The sequence below is a fragment of the Pongo abelii genome, chromosome 8 (assembly GCF_028885655.2).
Source record: "Pongo abelii isolate AG06213 chromosome 8, NHGRI_mPonAbe1-v2.0_pri, whole genome shotgun sequence".
In the NCBI taxonomy this organism is placed as follows: domain Eukaryota; kingdom Metazoa; phylum Chordata; class Mammalia; order Primates; family Hominidae; genus Pongo; species Pongo abelii.
Window position 1 is genome coordinate 131,627,874 of NC_071993.2, and position 22,309 is coordinate 131,650,182.

The 22,309-nt window shown below is 52.9% G+C and overlaps 1 protein-coding gene across 8 annotated transcripts in view; it reads left to right on the forward strand.

The window, feature by feature from the left end:
* LHPP (phospholysine phosphohistidine inorganic pyrophosphate phosphatase) overlaps nucleotides 1–22,309 on the forward strand; it is a 154,096-nt gene that overhangs the window by 89,170 nt on the left and 42,617 nt on the right. For 3 of the 8 annotated variants that reach the window (XR_010141643.1, XM_054523010.2, XM_054523011.2), the window contains one exon: nucleotides 12,543–12,621. The exons of the other annotated variants lie outside the window; for them this stretch is intronic. Coding sequence is in view for 2 of the 3 variants with exons in the window: in XM_054523010.2 (XP_054378985.1) it covers nucleotides 12,543–12,621 (79 nt within the window). In the remaining variant the exon portion in view is untranslated. The remainder of the gene's footprint in view (nucleotides 1–12,542; nucleotides 12,622–22,309) is intronic. 8 annotated transcript variants of the gene reach the window in all.

Genomic DNA, 22,309 nt, shown 5'->3' on the forward strand with positions numbered 1-22,309 from the left:
GGAGAGACCTAGCAGGACCACAGAGGTCTGCGACAGCCGAGCCCTCCTCTCCACGACTCTGCCATCCCTGTGTGTCCCCAGGGTAACGTCCAAGCTCCACAGCAGGGACCAGCCCTGGGTCCCACAGAGGAGGCTGGTCCAGATGGTGGACTAGAGCTCCACTTGTGCCAGCCTGGGTGCAGAGGCCCGGCCCAGCCCTTCCTAACCTTGCCGTCCTGGGCCAGCTGTTCAGTCTCTCCGTGCCTGTTTCTACACAACCCATCTGTAAAATGAGGCCATGGGAGCCACCACCTCCCCCAGGCCTGTCGCCATCATTGGCGCCTCCACCAGCATTAGCACCAGTGTCTCCATGAAGTTGGGGTTCCTGGGGAGATGGCTCCCCCCAGCCTCACCTCCTCCCTGCCTCAGAGACTGAGCAGAAGGAAGGCAGCTGGACTGATGAGCAATTCGCCTGGGGCCCCAGAGAGGCCTGATCCCATCCCGCTGGGGCACACCCCAGGTCCAAGCCTGTCTGGGCACCCCCAGGGCTCTGGACTCACCTCCACCCCTCCCTCTGCGTCCTTGGTAGTCACACTCACCATCAGCAAGCTCGGCACCCCCGGCCCTCACACTGACCCCAGCACCCCTTCCCCAGGCTCTGGTGGACTCCTTGCTCATGCTGCCTGCTCTGCGGCGGGGAGGGCAGAGCCTGCCAGCCCCTCCCACACTTCCCTCACCAAATCACAGGACCCTCGGGGTGGAGGCCGGTGCGCGGGGAGGTAAGCATCAGGTGGTGGGAGGCCATCGTCAGCAGGGGTCCCAGAGTGGGAGACCCAGAGCTTTAGGACCCCAACATGTGGAGGGGCCGGGGTCCCTGGGATGGGGAGATGCCTCAGCCAGGGTGGGCAGAAGTGCTGCAGCCCCTGAGACCCTGCAGGCTTGGCTGGCCCCCCGGGAAGAAAACCTACAGCTGGGAGGGCAGTTCACGCAGGGCACGTGGGGAGCCAGAGCGCCCTCCACCTGCAGGCCTTGGGGAGCACCAGGCAAGGCTTCTTGGGGAGCAGGGCTGCCACCTCCGACCTCGCTCCAGCCTGACCTCACCACGAAGGTGCATGCAGGATGCCCGCAGGCCCCCAGGTGGCAGCTTCCTACAGTGCTTTTCCACCAGAGACCTTGCTGAGGCCCAGGGCCCTGAGACCCTCAGGCCCATCACAGCCTCCCCACTGAGCACAGGCACATCCATCCCCTCCCCTTCTCCACCTGTCACCTGTCTGTCTTCCAAGCTTTGTGGGGCTTCCCAGTGCCCCAGCCCTGCTTGTCAGGAGAGGGGCTGGGAGAATGGCAGGGTCTGGCACTCCAGGCTCCCCCTGCCCTCCTGCGCTCTTGCTCTCCAGCCTTTCCCCACGCTGGAAGTGAGTTCATGATGTTAATGGCAGCAGCAGCTGTATGAATGGAGCAGCCATGGTGCACCAGGCACTCTGCTAAGCACTTTATGCACGTTCTTAAATTGCTGGATCCCCATTATAGAAACGGAGTCTTAGGTTGAAAAACTACTTGACCAAGGTCATCCCAGCTGTAAGTGGCAGAGCAGGCCCTGAATCCAGGCAGCCCAGGCTGATCACCACCCTGCCACCACCCACCCCTCTCTCACATACAGGCTCTAGGCCTCCTGTCTATACTGGAATCCCCCACAGCAGATCCACATGGAGCTGTCTAAAGAAGCACCTGCCCCTCCCCTAGACGAGGCAAGAAAGCCATCTCCACCTGGAGGGAGAGCAGTGAGGGGCATCATTAATGGGCTGTTGGGTGTCCTGATTTCTTTGAGAGAAGACGAGCTGAGCAGGCACAGCTCTTAATCCTCCAGCCACTGCCCCCCAGGCTGAGGCCTGCCAGCCCCCGCCCCTGTAGTCATTTCTAAATCGGGTCTAGATGGACTGGACTCGTGGCTGCCAGAGACCATTTGAACCCCCTACCTCCAAATTCCCCAAAGTCCCCGCCTGCAAAGGACCAGCCCCAGCATGAGGCCCTGAAAGTGGCAACATTTCAATAGCCTACCCTGGACAATCAGGACGATCCCTTTGCTAATTTATACGCTATACGTTTGGGGTTTAATTGGAACGTAATTGTAATCCATATGCTGTTAAGGTAATTACACTTATAAACCTAATATAATCCATAGATCAATGGGTTTGGAGCTAATTAAGGCAACCGTAATTAACATTTACCAAAAAACCTTGCAATTACTGGAATATCCTTTAAGCTGGCCTTCCGAGCTGATAATGAGCACCGCTCTGCGCTCCACAGCCTCCTAGCGTTCCTTTATTCTGCACAAGGGGGCCTTCTGGGGACCTCGATGGGGGGGGAGGGGGCGGGTCAGTGCCTGCTTTTAGCACCCTGGGACTCTGATCAGGGACCCAGCTGATGAGTGGCAGCACCACGGGAAGCCAGGTCCCTGTGACTTGGCTGTCCCCAGAACACGGCTGATTTTCTGGCTCAATAGACTCAGCCCGACAAAGGGGAACTTGGAGAAAGAGAACGAGAAATCCATATGCCGCACTGGGACAGAACCCAAGTGGGGTTCTCACATAGGGAGAATATGGGGCTTTCCTCCTGCCCATCCCCTGCACCTGCAGCCAGGATGCACCTGAGCTCAGACTGCCCTGAAACCCCGGGAAAATCCCAACAGCGGCACCATAGGGCCAGGATTACAGCCATTGTTTTTTTTTTTTTTTTTTTTTTGAGACGGAGTCTCGCTCTGTCGCCCAGTCTGGAGTGCAGTGGCACAATCTCGGCTCACTGCAAGCTCCGCCTCCCGGGTTCACGCCATTCTCCTGCCTCAGCCTCCCAAGTAGCTGGGACTACAGGCGCCCGCCACCATGCCCGGCTAATTTTTTGTATTTTTTTAGTAGAGACAGGGTTTCACCGTGTTAGCCAGGATGGTCTCGATCTCCTGACCTCGTGATCCGCCCACCTCAGCCTCCCAAAGTGCTGGGATTACAGGCGTGAGCCACCACGCCCGGCCTACAGCCATTCTTGAATGTTGTGTGACTCCCAGTGATATTGTCACCTTGGGAGCTGCACAGAGACCCCCTCACCGGCCAGGCCCCTCCTCTGTCTGCAGAAGGAGGTAAGGGCCCACCACATTTGTCTTACCACAAGCTAAACTGTTGGCATCTGTTCTTTTCCTGCTCCAGGAGGGACAGAGCGCCCCTGTTGTCCTTGCGGCACCGTGCTCTGGGAACTGGGTGCTCCTGTGGACAGCTCCATGTGGGTCTTCTTCGAGAGACTCCACTGCAGATAGAAGGAGGCCTCGAGCCTGTAGTTGGGGGGCGGTGGTCAGCCTGGGCTGCCTGGATTCAGCTCCTGCTCTGACATTTACAGCTGGGACAACCTGGGCCAGGTAGAGGTTTTTCAACCTAAGACTCAGTTTATTATTTATTTATTTATTCATCTTATTGACAGGGTCTTGCTCTGTCACCTAGGCTGGAGTGCAGTTGTGCAATCATGGCTCACTGCAGCCTTGACCTTCTGGACTCAAGTGATCCTCCCACCTCCACCTCCTGGGCAGGATGCATGCCTGAGGTGGGACTACTGGCATGCACCACCACACCGGCTAGTTTTTAAAATTCTTGCAGAGACAGGGTCTCCCTTTGTGGCCCAGGCTGGTCTTGAACTGGGCTCAAGAGATCCTCCTGCCTTGGCCTCCCAAAATACTGGGATTACAGGTGTGAGCCACTACACCCGGCCTGGACTCAGTTTCTATAATGGGACTTGGCAGTTTAACAATGTGCATGCAGTGCTTAGCCTAGTGCCTGGTGCAGAGCCACTGCTTCATTAATGCTGCTGCTGCTGTCCTTGTCATCTCTATCATTGACAGCCCTAGAGGAGCTGAAGGGGTGGGGCCTGGTGGGAGGGGCTGGGTGGGCGGGGCCAGGTGGGCTGTCTGCACCTCGCTTACTCCTGGGTGGGCTGTGAACGTGGCGGGTCCCAGGGCTCACTTTTCCCCCATCATCATTTCTGTACACTTTTTCCATCTCTGGGCCTTAGGGCCTTTCCAAAGACTTTGCAACTCTGGCAGAAATTTCTAGACAGAATTAGGTTCTTTAACAAAGGAATGAGGCAAATGTGGACAGGAGATTGTTCATAATTGCGGCTGTCATTTATTGAGCACCTGCTGTGTGCTCTTAGCCTCTGGGCTAAAGACTGCACAGACGTAATTCACTGACTGCCAACAGCAGCTTGATGAGGCTGGCATTTTAGTCTCACTTTAGGGTGAGGAAGCTGAGGCTCAGAGAGACTGAATCACAGGTTTGAGTATATCCAGCGAGGGGGCAGCTGGGCCAGGATTGGAAGCCAGCCATTCTCAATGCCAGTGTGCTTTCTGCCTCCCGAGTGGAAGCCCTGACCCCTTTGCTCTCTTCCTGGGTGGGCCAGTGGGGCTGGGTGAGGGGTGAGTGTGTCAATGTTTCCCTCAGCCCAGTGGTGGAGAACAGGCAGGGTGGGCGAACTCCTGGCTGGACCAGAGCCACAGGCCTGCAGGAGGCACCCTTGCCAGGGCGAGTGAGCACTGTAGTCTGGGAGAACCTAGAGTGAGATGGGGGCTCTACAAGGCACAGCTCTCCCTGGAGGAAGGGACTGTCCCTGCCTTACAGGGCCTGGCCCTCCCCACTTGTCCAAAGCCCAACTGGGTCCTGGTGTGTCAGCACTGTGCACCACACCTTGTGCTACCAACCCAACCTGTGTCCCCGTCTGATCTCCCTGGACCCTCCCACAGCCTGGGAAGGGTCCCCCAGCTGTGAGGTCAGTATGGGGGACCTTGCTCTGCAGAGGGCACCTGTAGGGCTGGCCTTATTGGAGTCCCTCCTTTCTAGGCCCACAGTCCCACGCTGCCTGGTGTGCGGGGCCTGAATGTCATCGTTTCATACATTTTATCCGATTTTCTAGTTGCTTTAAGGTACTTTATCTATCTTGACTGTTAGCCTCTTTATTTTTCAAAAAAAAATTCAATATAATAGTTTGCATTTTTTCTTATTGATAATAAAACCACTGACATTATTGAGCTCTTGTTCTGGGCTCAGCTCTGCCCCGAGCTGTTTGTACATGTTACCTTGCTGAACCTGCACCCAAGTCCTCAGGCCATTATTCCCCCTTACAGATGAATGAAGTCACTGGTCTGAGGTCACACAGCTGGGACGTAGTGGAACCAGGCTGGGTGCTAGCTGGTTGACCTAAGTATCCAGTATTTATTTAGTGCTTACGTGCACTGGCTCATTTAGTCTCTACAGCCTTGCAGAGGCCACAGTTATGAGGTGGCAGAGGTGGTATTTAAATTCAGGCCCCTAAACTTGTGTCTGTGTTCCCTCTTGAAAACTTCAGCAAACTGAAGAAGTGAAAGGCAGAGAGTAAACCACCGACCAGCCCACCATCCAGAGGTGACGGTGACCTCTGATACCGCTGGGTGTCCACCTTCCGAACTCTGTGCACAAATGTGCCCTCTGTGTTCTAGTCCACAGTGAGGTCAGGAGCACGGGCTGTTTTGGGACATCTCTTCCCAGTGCCCAGTTCCAGAACACCCTTCCACACCACCGTGCGTTCTCCAGAGCCACCGTTTTAATGGCTGCACCCTGCTCCCGAGTGTGGGCGCATCCTAAACAGTCCCTTATTATGATGGTTAGACACTCCATGTGTTTCCAATTCTTCATTATTGTAAACCCGACTGCATTGCTCATTCTTGTAGCATGGCTTTGCATTTATTTTGGATTTTTGCTTTAAGATAACTTCTCACACATGGAATTGCTGGGTCAAAGGGTATGCAAAATTCTAAGGTGTTTGGTACTTCTGCAGAATTCTCCCTCCAGACATCAAGTTGCTCTCCCATCTGCACTGTAGATAATCCTGCAACTCTCGACACCCTCACCAACAAATAACACCAAGGACTAGCAGTGTCATTTTTAAAACGTGCCTCCATCGATAGGAAAAGAATGGGATCTTCTTTGATTGATAATGAGACTAAAGGCTTTTTCTGTCTTCCTCGGTCGCTATTTGTTTCTTCTATAAATTGCATATTCATATCCTTTCTCAGTCTTTTTTGTATGTTTTTTAAACGAAGGCTTTTCTTTAATGGGAAATCTGCATTTCATCAAAGATGGAGCGCAGAGTCTGTGGTTCATTTATTCTCTGGAGAAGATGCTTCTTTTTTGTTCTCTAACCAATCAGAGACCAGCCTGAAGATGCTGGCAAATTAATTTCAGGCGCATGAGACAGGCGGTCGGTGCTCACGAGGAACCTGGCTGAGGAAATCACATTTTAGTCCCAACTCCTCGAAGTGTTGAGGCTGCCTGGAGTCCATGCAGACCAGGGTTCAAATCCCCACTCAGCCACTTCCTAGCAGCATGACTTTGGGATGTCCCTCAGCCATCAGAGACTTCACTTTCTGGGCTGTACCATGAGGTGTTGGTGTGCAGTTTAAAGGAAGTTTGGACGGCTGTGGTGTGGGTAGTTCTGAGTGCTCAGTAGGCAGACCTGGTTTTGAGCTGATAGAGAAGGCCCACACGAATAGGCAGAGCTGGGCCTCGCCAGGGCCTGGCTCTCAGTTGTGCTCAGCAAATGCCTGTTGCACAAGGGATGGTGCCCAGGTAACCTGGGTGAGCTACAAACCAGAGCCGCTGGACGAGTTCCAAAGGGAACCCGAGCACACTAGCCCCCTTTGGATTTGGAGTGGGAGTCGCCACATAGCTTTATTTGATTACTTTTTATCCAAATCCCCGTATCCTCGGGAATTCAAGGACAAAGATATATAACAAAATGATTTTTGTCTTGGAGTAAATCACAGTCCACTTGGAAAATCTCCATCCTAGAGGAGGGTGAGGGTGCAGGTCTCGGGGTGAGGCTGGGGATGAAGCCTCCCATGGCTTTGTGGTTACCCTGCTGGTGGGCTCACTCCCTGCAGGGCCATTGGTGGAGTCACATGATGCCAGGCAAGGCTGGCTAAGCAGGGTACAGAGCACACTGGGGGAGGGATGGCTGCACCGGCATGGACCGTGGGGGATCCAGGGTGGGGATCCCTCCTGGGGGCCTTGGGCTGAGTGGTGGAGCATGTTGCCTGAACACGTGAGCCCGCGGACATCTAGGGAGCTTAGGGCATGGCAGGGGTGGGGTGCGTTGCCTGCAGCCTGGGGCAGCCTCGGCTCCTTCATGTCAGCGCGTCCTGACACCGTGACACTGCACATGGTCACGTGGAGCCTGACCTCTCGTATCTGCTTCATCTCTGGCTTTCCTGTCCATCTGCCTGGTGCTTTGGAGGGTGTACCAGGCTGTGAGGGAGAAGCAGCCACGTGGCTCCGTGTTCTTGTGCTGCAGCTGGGCCAGCAGATCTGGGGGAAAGGCCACTTCCTAGTGGCCTTTCTGGTGGGAGGGAGTCATAGTGATGAGTCTGGAAGCTGAGCCCTGGCTTGGGAGCAGCTGGAAAGGCTGCCTGTGGCCTCCCTGAGTGGACGTCCTCTAGCAGTTGTTCAGCCTCCCTGTCCCCAGCCAGCCACCATCTAGCTGGCACTCCCAGTGGGCCCCACGAGCGACGTGTTGCTGTGCACAGCCCTTACTAGAATCCCACTTTCCAGATGAGGGCGACAGGAGGAGGAAGCATCAGTCACTTGCCCAAGGTCCCACCAGCGAGGGGCTCTGAGCCTGGACGTGACCCTCTGAGCTGCTCTGTCCCCCCTTGGCGTTGGAGCATCTCAGCCTCTCCCAAGAGTGTGTGCCCTTGCGTCGCTGGTTCAGAAGCCAGAAGGCTTCCAGGGGCAGACCTAGGCAGAAGCCCTGAGTAGGCATCCTGGTCAGCCCTGTGGGGGTTGGGGGCCAGTGGGCAGGGGCACTCACCATGCTACCCGACCCCCCATGGCACCCCCAACGTGGAACGCACGGGCTCAGGACTCACTTTTATTTTGGTAGAGCTTGGAGTCCCCATTTCCATGTTTTGTTTTTCTTTACAGTCCCAGTGTCGAGCTTAGTAGGACACAGATGTCTCAGCAAACAAAATTAGGAGTCATCCAAGCAGGCCCCTGCGGCCATAGACATTCCCATGCGTAGCGAAACCAGGCCCTCTTGCCAAGCACTCTTCGGGAGGATATTTGGAAAAAATGTAAAGGCATTCATTTTTCTCTTGACCTTTTCTGTTGGAATTGTGGGGCCTTAACACTGGAAGTAAAAGGAGTTATAAGACACGGCTGGCTTCCTGCACCCGGGACAGCCCCAGTGGCCAGGCCTGGCCCTGTTCTCCCATCTGGCCCTCGGTGGTTTCTGCAGAGGTTACCAAGCACAAGGGCCAGGCCGCGGCCCCTACCTCTGTGCAAAGAAGTTGGCGATGATGTCCAGGTGCAGGGGGCAAGCTTTCTACCCCCAGGCTAGTTAAGGACAGAGGAGACTCGAGGAGGGAGAGGACCAGCAGAGGACACTCTATGGGGGTAGCTTCTGGCAAAATAGTGCTATCTGAAGATGAGTTTGAAGTCAGGAATGTTTGCTGAGTTGGCCTGGATATTGGAAGTGTCTTTTCTTTTGAGCCCTTTGGCTCTCTTGGTGCTGACCATCTGCTGGTGGAATATGGGTGGGCTCCCAGAGCACCTGCCCCTGTGGTGTATACCAGCTGGCTCTCAGCTACACCTACGAGCCTGCACTGGTGTAGATTTGGGTCCCAGGTTCCCCACCAGGGGCCTGGCTGGCTTCCCTGGGGCCACACCCTTCCAGCAAAGTCACATCACAAGTTGTGTGGAAATGGAGGCCACCACCCTAGCCACAGAGGTGAGGCTGGTGAGGCTGGTGAGGCCCAGAGTGTACCTGTTGGGGATGCTGCAACACTTGGAAATCCGGCTGCCCGAGGCTGGAAGCCGCCTTGCTGCGTATGTCATGTAGGATAATGAGTGGACTCTTTTATCAGTCCTGGAGGACTTCCTTGGCCAGTCTGGAGTAAGCCATGGCTGGGGAGATCAGCTGTTGGAAGTGCTGGGTTTTCCTGCATCTTTGGTCCTTTGGTGGCACGGGCCTTCCCTTGCAGGCCTGAGGCACCTGTCTGGGGTGTGTGCCATTGACTCAGTAGCCCATGGGCAGTAAGTTCCGTGGAATCAGGCACATTTTCAGCCAGAGCGGCCAAGTGCTCCCTGCACTGGTGTTACCAACTGAGGTGCCACCCAAACCAGAAAACCCTGGGGCTGGGCAAGACAGCAGCTTTCAGGAGCTGGGAAGAGGCATCATTTCCACTTTCCAGGCCCTGTGATCTGGTTTGTAGCCTGTACCAGGGCACTGGAGTCCTGCCTTGGCACAGCTCATGGTGTAGAGGAATAACCTCAGGTCCGGGTGAGACACTCAGCCTGTGATGGCTTCATATGGTCACTATGTTGTTGTATATGGAGAGAGGACTGTTTCTTGGTTTTAAATTTTGTTTTTCATTTTATAAATGTAATATATTCACATGGAAAATTTGGAAATTATAAACAATCAAAAAGAAGCAGCTAAAAAAACTCCTTTCATAATCCACCGGCAACATCAGTTAACATGTGGCATATTTCCTTCCCGTCTCCTCCACTCCCATTTTTTTTGGACATCTTAAACATAATTGAGATTGTGTTTTATGTAGAATTTTATAGCATGTACTTGTTAGCTTTGAAACAGACCCATCTGCGTTTGCAATTTGGCCTGCAGGGAAAAGACCAGATTGCTGAGTCTTAGCTAAAGCTGTGGGAGAAGGAAATCTAAAAATACCCTCCTCGTTGGCCTGCTCAGGGAGCGCTGTGGCCTCTTGTTCTCCCTGTCAATACAGCAGAATTAGCCATGACTCAGAGTGGGTCTCCGTGGTGATTCTGCCTCCAGAGAACATGCCGTGCTCCCGACGTCAGGCTCACAGGTGAACGGGGGCACTAGCCAGGGACAAGGGGCTGGAGCCTGGCCGGCCCAACTACAGAGGGGCCTGGGGTTCGGCTCCTGCTTGAGGAGCCCCTCTAGGGCTCTCCGGGGTCTTCTGCGGAGCGAACACTTTGAGGGGAGCATCTGTCAGAGACACATGATGCTTCTTCACCCAAAGCCCTACCCTGGCTGCAAGAGGAGAAAATCAATACCGTGAAGAACATTTTAGAGACTTCCACTTCCAGCAAGAGGGAGCAGAAGTGCCTTTCCCTATTCCTCCTGCCAAGTGCAACGAAAAACCCTGGACGTCAGTTATGAAACAAACAGAAGAGGCTGAAAGGAAGAGAGGAGAAGGCAGACTGGAGGGACCTCAGGACCTGGGGATCAGTGGAGGGGTGAATTCCCTGGGTTTCCTTTGTGCCTTGTACATGTCAGACGTGGAGCTGAAGAAGCCAGCAAGAGCCTCTGCAGAAGCCTGCTCTCCCTGGCCAAAGGACCAAGCCAGGGGCACCTGGCGAGACAGAAAACATTTAGGCAATAAGTGTGGTACTCCAGGCAGACACCACAGAAAACCCTGTGGTCCCATCCCTACTCGTGCCAGCAAGGGCTCAGTGGGGAGCCTGGACCAAAACACTCACCAGGCTGAAATGAGCCCCTACCACTGGGGGTGTCAGAGAAGGCCAAGGAGGGAGCCAGGAGCAGGGAGGGAATGAGGTCCCCCAGCTGGAGCATCAGTGGAGACCACATGGTAAGCCTGTGCTTCCCCTAGTCAGTGGTGACAAGACATCCCTTCCCCTCCCGCTGGACGGGCAGTGTCATACTGAAGAGTCAGGACTTCATCGCCACTCAGAGGTTACAAGGCTATCCCCCCACAACAGTGACAATGGAGCCCACATGGGACACAGTAATGAGGGGTTCCTGCACCTCCCAACCAGGGGAAAACTTCCCCCTTGAAGAACAGTAATGAGAGCACCTCCCCCACCTCAGTGTCAGCAGAGGCCAAGTGGGGAACCTGGACATTCACCCCACCCAAGCAGAATAAGGCAGCACTACCCTCTTCCCCTGCCTGAGTTGTGTCCAGAGAAGGCCACTGAAAGGGAAGGTTTAAATAAGACTCAGAGTCTCGCACCACACACCCAGAATGTCCAGCTTGTGGTACAAAACCACCTGTCATGGTAAGAACCAAGGAAACCCCAACGTGAATGAGAAGAGAAGACCAACAGACACCAGCACTGAGATGACACAGATGTCAGGGCAAAGACTTTAAAACAGCTACTGGAAAAATGCTTCAACCAGCAATTGCAAATATGCTTGAAACAAATGACAAAGTAGAAAGTCTCAGCAAAGAAATAGAAGATATAGGGCCAGGTACGGTGGCTCATGCCTGTGATCCCAGCTCTTTGGGAGGCTGAGGTCAGTGGATCACTTGAGCCCAGGAGTTTGAGACCAGACCTGGGCAACACAGGGAGACCCTGTCTCTACAAAAATTAGAAAATTAGCTGAGCATGGTGACGCTCACCTGTAGTCTCAGCTACTTAGGAGGCTGAGGTGGGAGGATCACCTGAGCCTGAAAGGTCAAGGTTGTAGTGAGCTGAGATCACGCCACTGCACTCCAGTCTGGGCAACAGGGTGAGACCCTGTCTCAAACAAACAAACACATAAATAGAAGATATAATGAAGAGCCAAATGAAAATTTTAGAACTGAAAAATACAGTAGCCAAAATAGAAAACTCCATGGATGGGTTTGACAGCAGAATCAAGGGGACAGAGGAAAGAGTCTGTGAACTTGAAGGCAAGAAAATAGAGATGCCCCAATCAGAACAGAGAAAAAAATAGACTGAAAAGAATGAACAGACATTTCACCAAAGATGATATCCAAATGGCAAATAAGCACATAAAAAGATGTCACGAGTCACTAGGGTAACGCAATTTAAAGCCACAATGAGAGATCACTACACACCTATCAGAATGGCTAAAATAGCCTGGGCCTGGTGGCTCACAGCTGTAATCCCAGCATTTTGGAAGGCTAAGGTGGGTGGATCACTTGAGGCCAGGAGTTCGAGAACAGCCTGGCCAACATGGCAAAACCCTGTCTCTACTAAAAATACAAAAATTACCTAGGCATGATGGTGTTCGCCTGTAATTCCAGCTACTTGGGAGGTTGAGGTGGGAAGATCACTTGAACTGGGGAGGCAGAGGTTGTAGTGAGCCGAGATCATGCCACTGCACCCCAGCCTGGGCGACAAAACAAGAAAGACTCCATCTAAAAAAAAAAAACGGAAAAAAAAGAATGGCTAAAATAAAAAATACCGATGAGAACAATGAGAATCTGAATCACTCAGACATTGCTGGTGAGAAGGTAAAATGATACAAACACTCTGGAAAATAGCTTGGCAGTGTCTTAAAACTCTAAATGTAAAACTGTCACATGACTCAGCCATGGTACTCCTGGGCAGTTATCAGAGAAATGAAAAATTATAATTTACACAAAAACCTATACACAAATGTTCGTTGCAGTTTTATTGATAATAGCCCCAAGCTAGAAGCAATCCAGGTGTCCTTCAGTGGGTGACGAGAGGAACTGCATCCATGTCATGCAGTAGTACTCAAGAATAAAAAGAAACAAACTCTCTTTTTTTCTTTTCTTTTTTTTTTTTTTGCATAAAATCCAGATCCTGCACAAAAAAGAAACAAATTTGATACTCACAATGACTTGGATGGACTCCCAGCGAAAAAAGCCTATCCCAAAAGGTTATGTACTTTCTGATTCCATGTATAGAACATCCTCAAAATGACAAAATTCTATCATGCAAAACAGATACTGTTGGATGGGGCAGGGCAGGAGGGCAGTGAGCGTGGCTATAAAGAGCAGCCTGAGGGGTCCTGGTGGTGATGGAAAGCTTCTTTATTTCACTGTATCAATGTCAATTGTTGACTTTGATATTGTTCTATAGTTTTGCAATATATTACTGTTAGGAGAAACTGAGTCAGTGGTGTTCTTACAACTGCATGTGAATGTCCAATTAGCCCCAAATTAAAAGTTTACTAAAGCAACAATGGAACAAGAAAAAGAAAAGCCTTTGTACGTAGCAACCCAGAATGCCTATAAGTGGCAGGAGCTGATGACAGGCGTTCTTGGTTCAGAGCAATGACAACTCTGGGACAAGTATGCTGCTGGGAGAAAGAGACCAGGAGCTGCACACCCAGACAGATGCTTTTGCAGTGGGATGGCGGTGGGGGGTTGGAATGGATCGTCATTTACTTTTTATATTTAACACTTTTTTTTTTTTTAAGAGATGGAATGCTCTGTCACCCAGGCTGGAGTGCAGTGGTACGATCATGGCTCACTGCAACTTCGAACTCCTGGGCTCAAGCGATCCTCCCACCTCAACCTCCTGAGTAGCTGGAACTACAGGTGCACATCAAAGCACCCAGCGGATTTAAAAAAAAAAAATTTTTTTTTTTTTTTTTTTTTTTTGAGACGGAGTCTCGCTCTGTCACCCAGGCTGGAGTGCAGTGGCGCGATCTCGGCTCACTGCAACCTCCACCTCCCAAGTTCAAGTGATTCTCCTGCTTCAGCCTCCCGAGTAGCTGGGACTACAGGCGCGCACCACCACACCCAGCTAATTTTTTGTACTTTTAGTAGAGACAGGGTTTCACCGTGTTACCCAGGATGGTCTCAATCTCCTGACCTCGTGATCTGCTCACCTCGGCTGCCCAAAGTGCTGGGATTACAGGCATGAGCCACCACGCCTGGCCATTTTTTTTTTTTATAGAGACGAGTCTCACTGTGGTGCCCAGGCTGGTCCTGAACTCCTGGGCTCAAGTAATCCTCCCACTTCAGCCTCTCAAAGTGCTGGGATTACAGGTGTGCCCCACTGTGCCCAGCCTTGGATTGTCATTTAGCAGTCTATCTGTCTGAACATCAATCTCCTGACGTCCTTCCTGCAGATATGAACAGAGCCCCTGCTAGGCATGAGTACTCGGAGCATAAGCTCCTGGTTCCCCAGTGGGAGACAGATGTGTAAGGAGGCAGTCTCAGGGTAGGATGTTGAGTCTGAGCTGGGGACAGTGCACTGTGCCATGGAATTATGGAGAGTTTTTCCTCCTATCTCTAAGTTCCAATGTGTGGCATGGTTATATTACATTTTTAGGATGGAAAAGTTATACCATATATTTAAATGAATTAACAGCATTTGCAATGACCTGGATGAGATTGGAGACTATTATTCTAAGTGAAGTAACTCAGGAATGGAAAACCAAACATCTTATGTTCTTACTGATATGTGGGAGCTAAGCTATGAAGACGCAAAGGCATAAGAATGATACAGTGGACTTTGGGGACTTGGGGAAGAGTGGGAGGGAACGAGGTGTCCTTGTCCAGCAGACACTCTGTGTGAGGCTCCATGCATCTTTATGCACTCTGCTCTGATGTTTGCAAACACAACGCCCGGCAATACGTGAGGCCCCCCTGAGGTACTCAAGGGGCTTCACTCACCGAAGCTCCCCTCCCCACAGCAACCTGAGCTTCTGCAAAAGCTGAGAAGCACGCATGAGAAGGGCACCGCCCCTGCTTGGAAATAATTTTTTGGTTGCAATAGGGGGTTTTGTTTGTTGGTTGTTTGTTGCTTGCTAGCTTATTCTTGCAGAAGGAAGAGCTGGTCTCCTTTGCCATCCCTTACTGAGGGTCGAGAAATACAGACAGGTGTCTTCAGGCTCTCCGTGCAGGCCACAGTCCCGAAGAATTCACTTGTGAGCCTTTGTGGCAGTTTATGTTGAGGATTAGGTTTAGTTTGGGGAGAGGAGGATCCATGGAGCTGGGGTTCCAGATTTGATGTCTAATTTTAGAAAGGACGCTATTTTTAAATCAATAGCCGTGCAGCCTAGCATATCAGTCTGACCCTGTGCCCTTCAGGGACGCACTGGGGAGGACATTGGTCAGGACGGAGCCTGACAAGAAAGGAATGTTACCCCACGCTGTGCACCCCAGGCAGCCACTGTCGTCCAAGAATTTCCAGGTCTTTTCTGGTATCTCTTCTTGGCACAGGCGGAAGAAGCCTTGTTCCCATCGTCCCAACATGCAGCTGGGGACCTGGAGAGCGTTTTGGCCTTGCTCAAGGTCACAGGAAGGCAAGGGGAAGGCTGGCGAGGGCCCTGTGGATCCACCCTGCTCCAGCCCGGCGTCAGGTTACAGCAGTGGGGCTGGGAGGGGGAAGGGGTGTCACTGCAGGAGCTAAGGAGAAATCCGGGGTTGACACCCTCAGAAACTGGAGAAGACCAAGGAAGCAGAGCGGAGAGTGCCCCCTGCAGTCCGCGGAGGGCCTTTGCCGAGGTGGGCCTGGAGCCCTCGCCATGCCCCTGGGTGGCCCGCAAAGCCAGGCTTGGCTGCCTGGCAGTGTTTGTTGTGGGCAGTTGCCATGCCACTCCGGTGGCAGCAAGAGCAGGGACAGGTGTGGCAGAGCCTGGTGGTTCCAGCCCAGCCTGGCCTCCCGGCTGCATCTTCTCCAGTTACTCGAAGCGGGCCAGGTCCTGGAGACCGGGCATGTGGTTATGGGCTCTCCAGATTCTTGGCGCCTTCTCGATTGCAGGAGTCTAGTTAGCATCATGGGACCCCTGGGAGACCCACTCTCAGGAAGGGCTGTCCTTCCCCCCCGGGGGACACACTGCTTACTTGTCCCCTGGGAGCACTGGGCAGGGAGACTGCAGGTGCCAGCCACTCCTGCAGCTTCTGCTCAGCCTCCTCTGGTGTCCCCTGCACTGTCACCAAGCCGTGGCCTCAAGCAACTTGTGGGTGCCTGTGATTTAGGCCTTGGGGTGTTGGAGCCTGCTTGGACCAGCTGGCAGGAGTCAGTTGTGACATCTTTTGCCAGCTCTCTTCTGTAGCTTGAAACTGGCCACAATGGAAGTATTTACACCATGGAAGTTGGCAAATGCACAGACCCAGCACCCCCGCCCTCCGTCCCGGAGAGCCAGTTACCAGCACACGTCTGCCTTTTGGGGTCTTTTGTGCAGGGCTGATGGATGGAGCCGCAGCAGACACTTGGCCTGGCCACTGTGAGGCTGTGTGGTGGGAGGTCGGGGGCACCTGAGACAGAGGGAGGAGGCTGAGAGTCTGAGGGGGCAGCCAGGCCTGGAGGGCCGTTTGGGATTCCGTTGGATTTCCCTGCTCTTTGTCCAGGGGCAGGAGCCTCCCTCCCAAGGTCAGGCCCCATTGCTAGCTGTGCTGGTCACACATCCCTGTGAGCAGGGGTGCAGAAGAGAAGTGGTCCCTCAGGAGCCCCACACCTGCTCCCATCCAGCTCTCCTCCAGATGACATCTCCAGGCACTGGGACCCCACAGAGGCAGGCCCCGCTCAGCCTGCAGAGCTCCCGGTGGAGAGGGAGGGCGGGGGTCCAGGTGGCCTGAGGAGAGGTGTGCAGGCCAGCTGAGGGGGCTCCCAGAACTCCAGGAGCTCAGAGATGGGCTCTTGCCTTTGCAGCCCCATCCTTGGGATGCCCCAGCCCTTCATCCAGACCTCTGCTGTGATTGTGTCAGGACCTGTCCCTACAGTGGCCTGGAAGCTCCAGGTGGGCAGGCCTTGCCGTGGTCACCTGTGTCCACAGGCCTGGGCAGAGCAAACTGATGAGTGTTTACTAAATCAGAGATAAGACACAACCAGAGAGCAAGTGCACGCCCGGGCCTACCAGGGCTGTGGGCATCACAGCCCGCTCAGCCGCTGTCTGCCCTCCACGTGCCCCTGGCTGCCTCTCTCAGCCTCAGCCCCCTCCACTCATGAGTGGGAATAAATAAGAGAGTAGAAAACATAAGTGAGGTTCTTGGCTGGCCACCTGGCTCATAGCAATGTTTAATAGATAGTAACTGGTGTTATGACTGAAGACGTCCTTTGTGGGCTGTCGGGGTTCTTAATATCCCCGAGTAACCACACGGCAACGCTCTGGCTTGACAAGGGGCAGCACTGCTGGTCAGCAGCCCAGCCAGCCGCAGCGGCCACTTGTGTTCCCAGCTGTGGCTTGTGATCTATGGTCGACTGAGCTGTTACTCTCCTCGGTTAGACACGCGTGTGCACACATGCACACTCATGTACTTACACATGTACACGTGCATGCAACGCACAAACACAGACACACGTGCACATGCATGCACACACTGTACACACGTGCACACACGAGTGCACAGACATGAGGGCTCACTGTGATCTGCTCTAATGCATGGTCTTAGTAGCTATATAACATTCCATGGTTCTTTTTTATTTCTTTCCTTTTTAAGATGGAGTCTCGCTCTGTCGCCAGGCTGGAGTGCAGTGGCGTGATCTCGGCTCACTGCAACCTCCGCCTCCAGGGTTCAGGCGATTCTCCTGCCTCAGCCTCCTTAGTAGGTGGGACTACAGGCGCATACCACCACGCCTGGCTAATTTTTTGTATTTTTCAGTAGAGACGGGGTTTCACCGTGTTGGCCAGGATGGTCGCCATCTCTCAACCTCGTGATCCGCCTGCCTCAGCCTCCCAAAGTGCTGGGATAACAGGTGTGAGCCACCATGCCCGGCTGGTTCTTATTTCTATAATTTTATTGAAGAATAACATACCTACAGAGCCGTGTGCATATCATAAGGGTACAATTTGATATATTTTCACGGAGTGAAATACATCCCTGAAACCAGCTCCGGATCGAGAAGCAGGACACTTCCCACCCCCTTCTTGTCCTTTTCCTGCAACCCCCATCCCCGGGGTGACCATTCCCCAGCCTCTGCCCACGGGAAGGTTTTGTTCGCTCCTTTGCTTTACAGAGGTGAAACTGCGCGATAAGGCCCCTTTCGGGTCTGGCGGCTTTTGCTCAGCCCTGCGCTTGTGAGATCCCTCCGTGGTGCTGTGGGGAGGTGTGGCTACTTCCCGCTCCGTGGCGAGTCGTGTTCTGCCATTTCTCCAAATACCGATAGAGGCTTACAGTGCTGGACCGTGGAATGGGGTCTGGAATGTTCTCATACAGGTCCTGTGGTGCAATGGGCATGTGCTGGCACTGGGATTCTGTGTCTGACGCTCTTCATCCTAGACCTGTGAGAGGAGACTCTTGTCCCCAGGGCAGTGAGGAGGAGGCCAGCTTTGGAGTGGCCACCCTCATCTCGCCGTTACACACCTCACTTCATTTAATTTTTAAACAACAGTCCTGCTGCCGGTGGCCTTTTCTGTGTTCTATAGAAGTGAGAGCAGGTGCCTGGGGACACTTGGAGGCCCCCCTAGGTTTGTCTGTAATGAGCTTGTGCTGGCGACCGGCATGTTCCGTCCCCGCCACAGCTCCCAGCGTGCTCCCAGCGCCCTCCCACAGCTTTGGGCAGTTAAGACATGGGCTTGGAGTGGCCATTGCAGGACATGCTGGTAATGGGGGTGAGGGGTAAGCTTCGTTTCCAAGGCAGGTCTGTGCCCTGGGGTCTTGTCCCCCTCCACATGCACACTGCCTGGGTGGGGCTCATTCTTGCAGGCAAGGCCCGGGATCAGGAATGGCTGTCTTTCTTCTGCCCAGAGGGAGCTGCTTGTAGCTTGAGGTGGCCCTGAGACTGTGAGACAGGCCACTGGGAGGCCCAGGCTCTAGCAAAAGTGGGGATTTTTTTTCTCTGCCTAGTTTTGGATCAGGTTTTTGAGGTTGTGCAAACATAGGAATGAGGCCTTTCACCCTGTCAGTTGTCTGTCGGGCTGTGTTGCACAGTGGCCCCTCGGGACAGCCTACAGAGCAGCTGTCTCTTCCAGGCATTGTTGCAGGGCCTGCTGTCTCTGCTGTCCTGGGCCGGGCGCTGAGTTCTGTCGCGGAAAGTCTGAGGGCAGAGCTGGGAGGGCAGCGTTTCCAAAGCAAATGGAAAAGGCAAACGGGAACGTGGCGGGCAGGGTGGGCAGGGCAGCCTGGAAACACACCCTTTGTCCCATGCAGCTCATTCACTCAGCCAGGATTTGCCGAGTGGCTTATTGTACTCTGTGGCCCTGAACCAGGGCTGGGGGATCTCAGGGACATGTGTGTCCACAGAGCACACAGCCTGGAGCGGAGACGGGCACCTGCCACCTCCCCCATCACAGATGCCACGAAGGCTGTGAAGGGAAACAGACCTGGAAGGCAGCGGAGCCGAGATGGGGTTGATGAGTGTCACTAGTCACAAGCAAGGTGTCTCTGTTCTTTCTTCTACATGTTTATCGAGGTATAACACCCAGGAAAGGACATCAAGTATACAGTTTGAATTTTTGCACACACGTACACCCATGTAACCCCCACACAGATCAAGATGTGGAACATTCCAGCACCCAGAAGTTTCCCCGTGCCCCTTCCCAGTCAGACCCCCTGACCCCAGGTCACCCCTGCCCTGACTCTCAGTGTAGAGCTCACCCGGCCATTTCCTCTTTTGCTCACTGCGGGTGGAGGAGGGCCTTTTACAGGGAAAAACTGTGACTATTAATTTAGATTTAAAATGTATTGGTAACAGGCAGATCTAACCAGTCCCTCCCTGGCTTCAGTCTCTTTGGTGGCTTCCAGGATTACTCTTAGGAGGGACTGGAGGAAAAGCCCCTCTCTGTCCCCATGGCACACACAGTGACCGTTACAGCCCTTCTCTGGGCCCTCACTGCCACCAGTGGACTCACTGTCTCCCCCTACCCTGTGCACAGCTCCTTAATTTGGGTCCCTCTGGTTTAGCTCAGTGCAGCCAGAATTCACCCAGTGCCTATGCGAGTCGGGCACTGGGCTGGCCCAGGGGCCTTTGGAATGAAGGGGACAGTCGGTGAGCTGAGGTTTCCCCAAATCAGAGGTGTGAGCCTATGAGTAGCCAGGTTTTTAATTTTGTAATTGAGATAGTTACATGCCATAAAATTCCTCTTAAAATACACAATTCAGTGGTCTTTAGGTTTTTCATATATTCACAATGCTGTGCAACTATCACCTCTAATTCCAGAACATTCTGTCACTCCAGAGAGAAACCCTGTACCCATTAGCAGTGACTTCCCACTCGCCACACCCCCAGCCCTTAGCAGCCTCCAGCCTCTTTCAGTCTCTGTGGATTCACCCACTCTGGGCATTTCATATAAATGGAATCAGACGATACATGGTCTTTTGTGTCTGGCTTCATTCACTTTGCTTAATGTCTTGACCGTTCATCTGTGTTATGGTGTGTATCAGAGTTTCACTTCTTTTTGTGGCTGAGTAATATTCCACTGTGTGGATAGGCCACATTTTGTTGATCTGTTATCAGCTGATGGACATTTGGGTTGCTTCCTCATATGGTTTGGCTGCATCCCAACCCAAATCTCACCTCGAATTCCCATGTGTTGTGGGAGGTAATTGAATCATGGGGGCAGGTCTTTCCCGTGCTGTTCTGTTCTGGTGATGGTGAGTTAGTCTCACAAGATCTGATGGTTTTAAAAAGCAGAGTTTCCCTGCACAAGCTCTCTTCTCTTGTCTGCCGCCATGTGAGACATGCCTTTCACCTTCTGCCATGATGGTGAGGCCTCCCCAGCCATGTGGAACTGTAAGTCCATTAAACCTCTTTCTTTTGTAAACTGCCCAGTCTCTCTGGTATGTCTTTATCAGCAGTTTGAAAACAGACTAATACACTTCCACTTTTTGGCTATTGGGAATAGTGGTGCTGTGAACACTAATGTACAGGTTTTTGTGTGGACACGTTTCCAGTTGTCTTGGATGTATATCTAGTTGTGGAATTCCTGGCTCATGTGGTAATTCATGTTTAACTTTTTGAGGAATGAGCGGCCATTTTTAAAGTCTGGATAGGAATATGTAAGGAAGAAAGTAAATTTATTCACTTCCGTTCAGGAAATTTACCTACCAAACAACATGCTGAATGGGAACCTTTAGGGGCTTGGCTGAATGGCCCTGCACAAGGTGTCCAGGATGCACTGCCTGAAAGCTGTGGACCCTGTGCCTGGGAAGAGGACCAGCAAAGGGCAGAGCCCCCCGTGTTTCAGATGGAAAGGTTAAGTAATGTGACTCTGCTAATGCAGTCCAGTTCATTTATGAGATCATGGACCTCTTATACTACAGATTTTTTGTGTTTTTTTGCTGAGTCTTTTGCTCCTTAACCGCGTTCCCTGGCTGGCCACCCTGCCAGCACCACGCTGGCCCTCAGGAAGCATCATCAGCCAGAGACACAGGCCTTTGCTGTGGCTTCACATGCCAGCAGAGGAAGACAGACAACGTGGCGATGGATGAGGAAGCTGGGTTGTCTGTAAGAGGATAAGGGCTGTCATTAAACAGGTGGGTTCAGGTGGGTCTCGTTGAACCATGAGATTTGAACCAAGACCTGGGGGAGTGAGTGAGGGGTTGGGGAAGGGAGGTTAATGCGAGTTCTGGGGAAGGAACATTCCAGGTGAGGAAACAGTCACTGCAAAGCCCCTCGGGTGTCGGAGAAAGACACTCAGGTGGCTGGAGGGGTGGGAGAAGCATTGGGCAGAGAGAGGCCAGGGGCTGGCAGGCCTGCCGAAGGCTTTGCTTCTCTTCTGCCAGGCGGGCCATCACAGGCCTTGCACAGAGGACAGCAATGACCTGCCTTCAGGTTTCAGAAGGTCCCTCTGGCCGCTGTTTGAGAGAAGGTCACAGTGGGATGAGGGCAGAGCAGGGGGACTGCTCAGGAGGCTTTTGCAGTTACCCACGGAGTGGTGGCGGTCACTGGCACTGAGAAGTGTACATGCTGCAAAGAAAATACTCTGTTCAGGAGGCCAGGTGCGGCGGCTCATGCCTGTAATCCCAGCACTTTGGGAGGCTGAGGTGGGTGGATCACTTGAGGTCAGGAATTCGAGACCAGCCTGGCCAATATGCTGAAACTCTGTCAATACTAAAAATACAAACATTAGCTGGGTGTGGTGGTGGGTGCCTGTAATCCCAGCTACTCGGGAGGCTGAGGCAGGAGAATCGCTTGAACCCAGGAGGCGGAGGTTGCAGTGAGCAGAGATCACGCCATTGCACTCCAGCCTGGGCGACAGAGCAAGACTCCATCTCAAAAAAAGGAAGAAAGAAAGGAAAGGAAAGAAAAAAGAAAGAAGGAAGGGAGGGAGGGAGGACTCTGTTCGCATAATAAAGAAATCCAGCCGTTTGACCGTGGGCGTCATCTCATCGCTGCACTTGGCAGAGGTCATCGCTCCTGCTCCCATCCGTCTCAGTCCTGTGGTCCCTGTCGTGTGTAGAAACACATACTCTGTACTTTGATGGGATCATAGCAAAATATCAGCTCCACCAATCATGGTTCCCCGATGGTGACACCCACGCACTCAGGGCGTGTATCGGTGTGCATGGAGTTGCCTTGCGCTCAACCGCGTGGTGTGGGTAACGCAGTTGTTCCATTGTGTGTCTCGTAATTCCCAGATTGGTAAATAATGTTGCTTCTAGTTTTTTGCTACTTAAGCATTGTCACAGTGAACATTCGTCTATAAACGTGTGTGTGTTTTAAAAATAAGC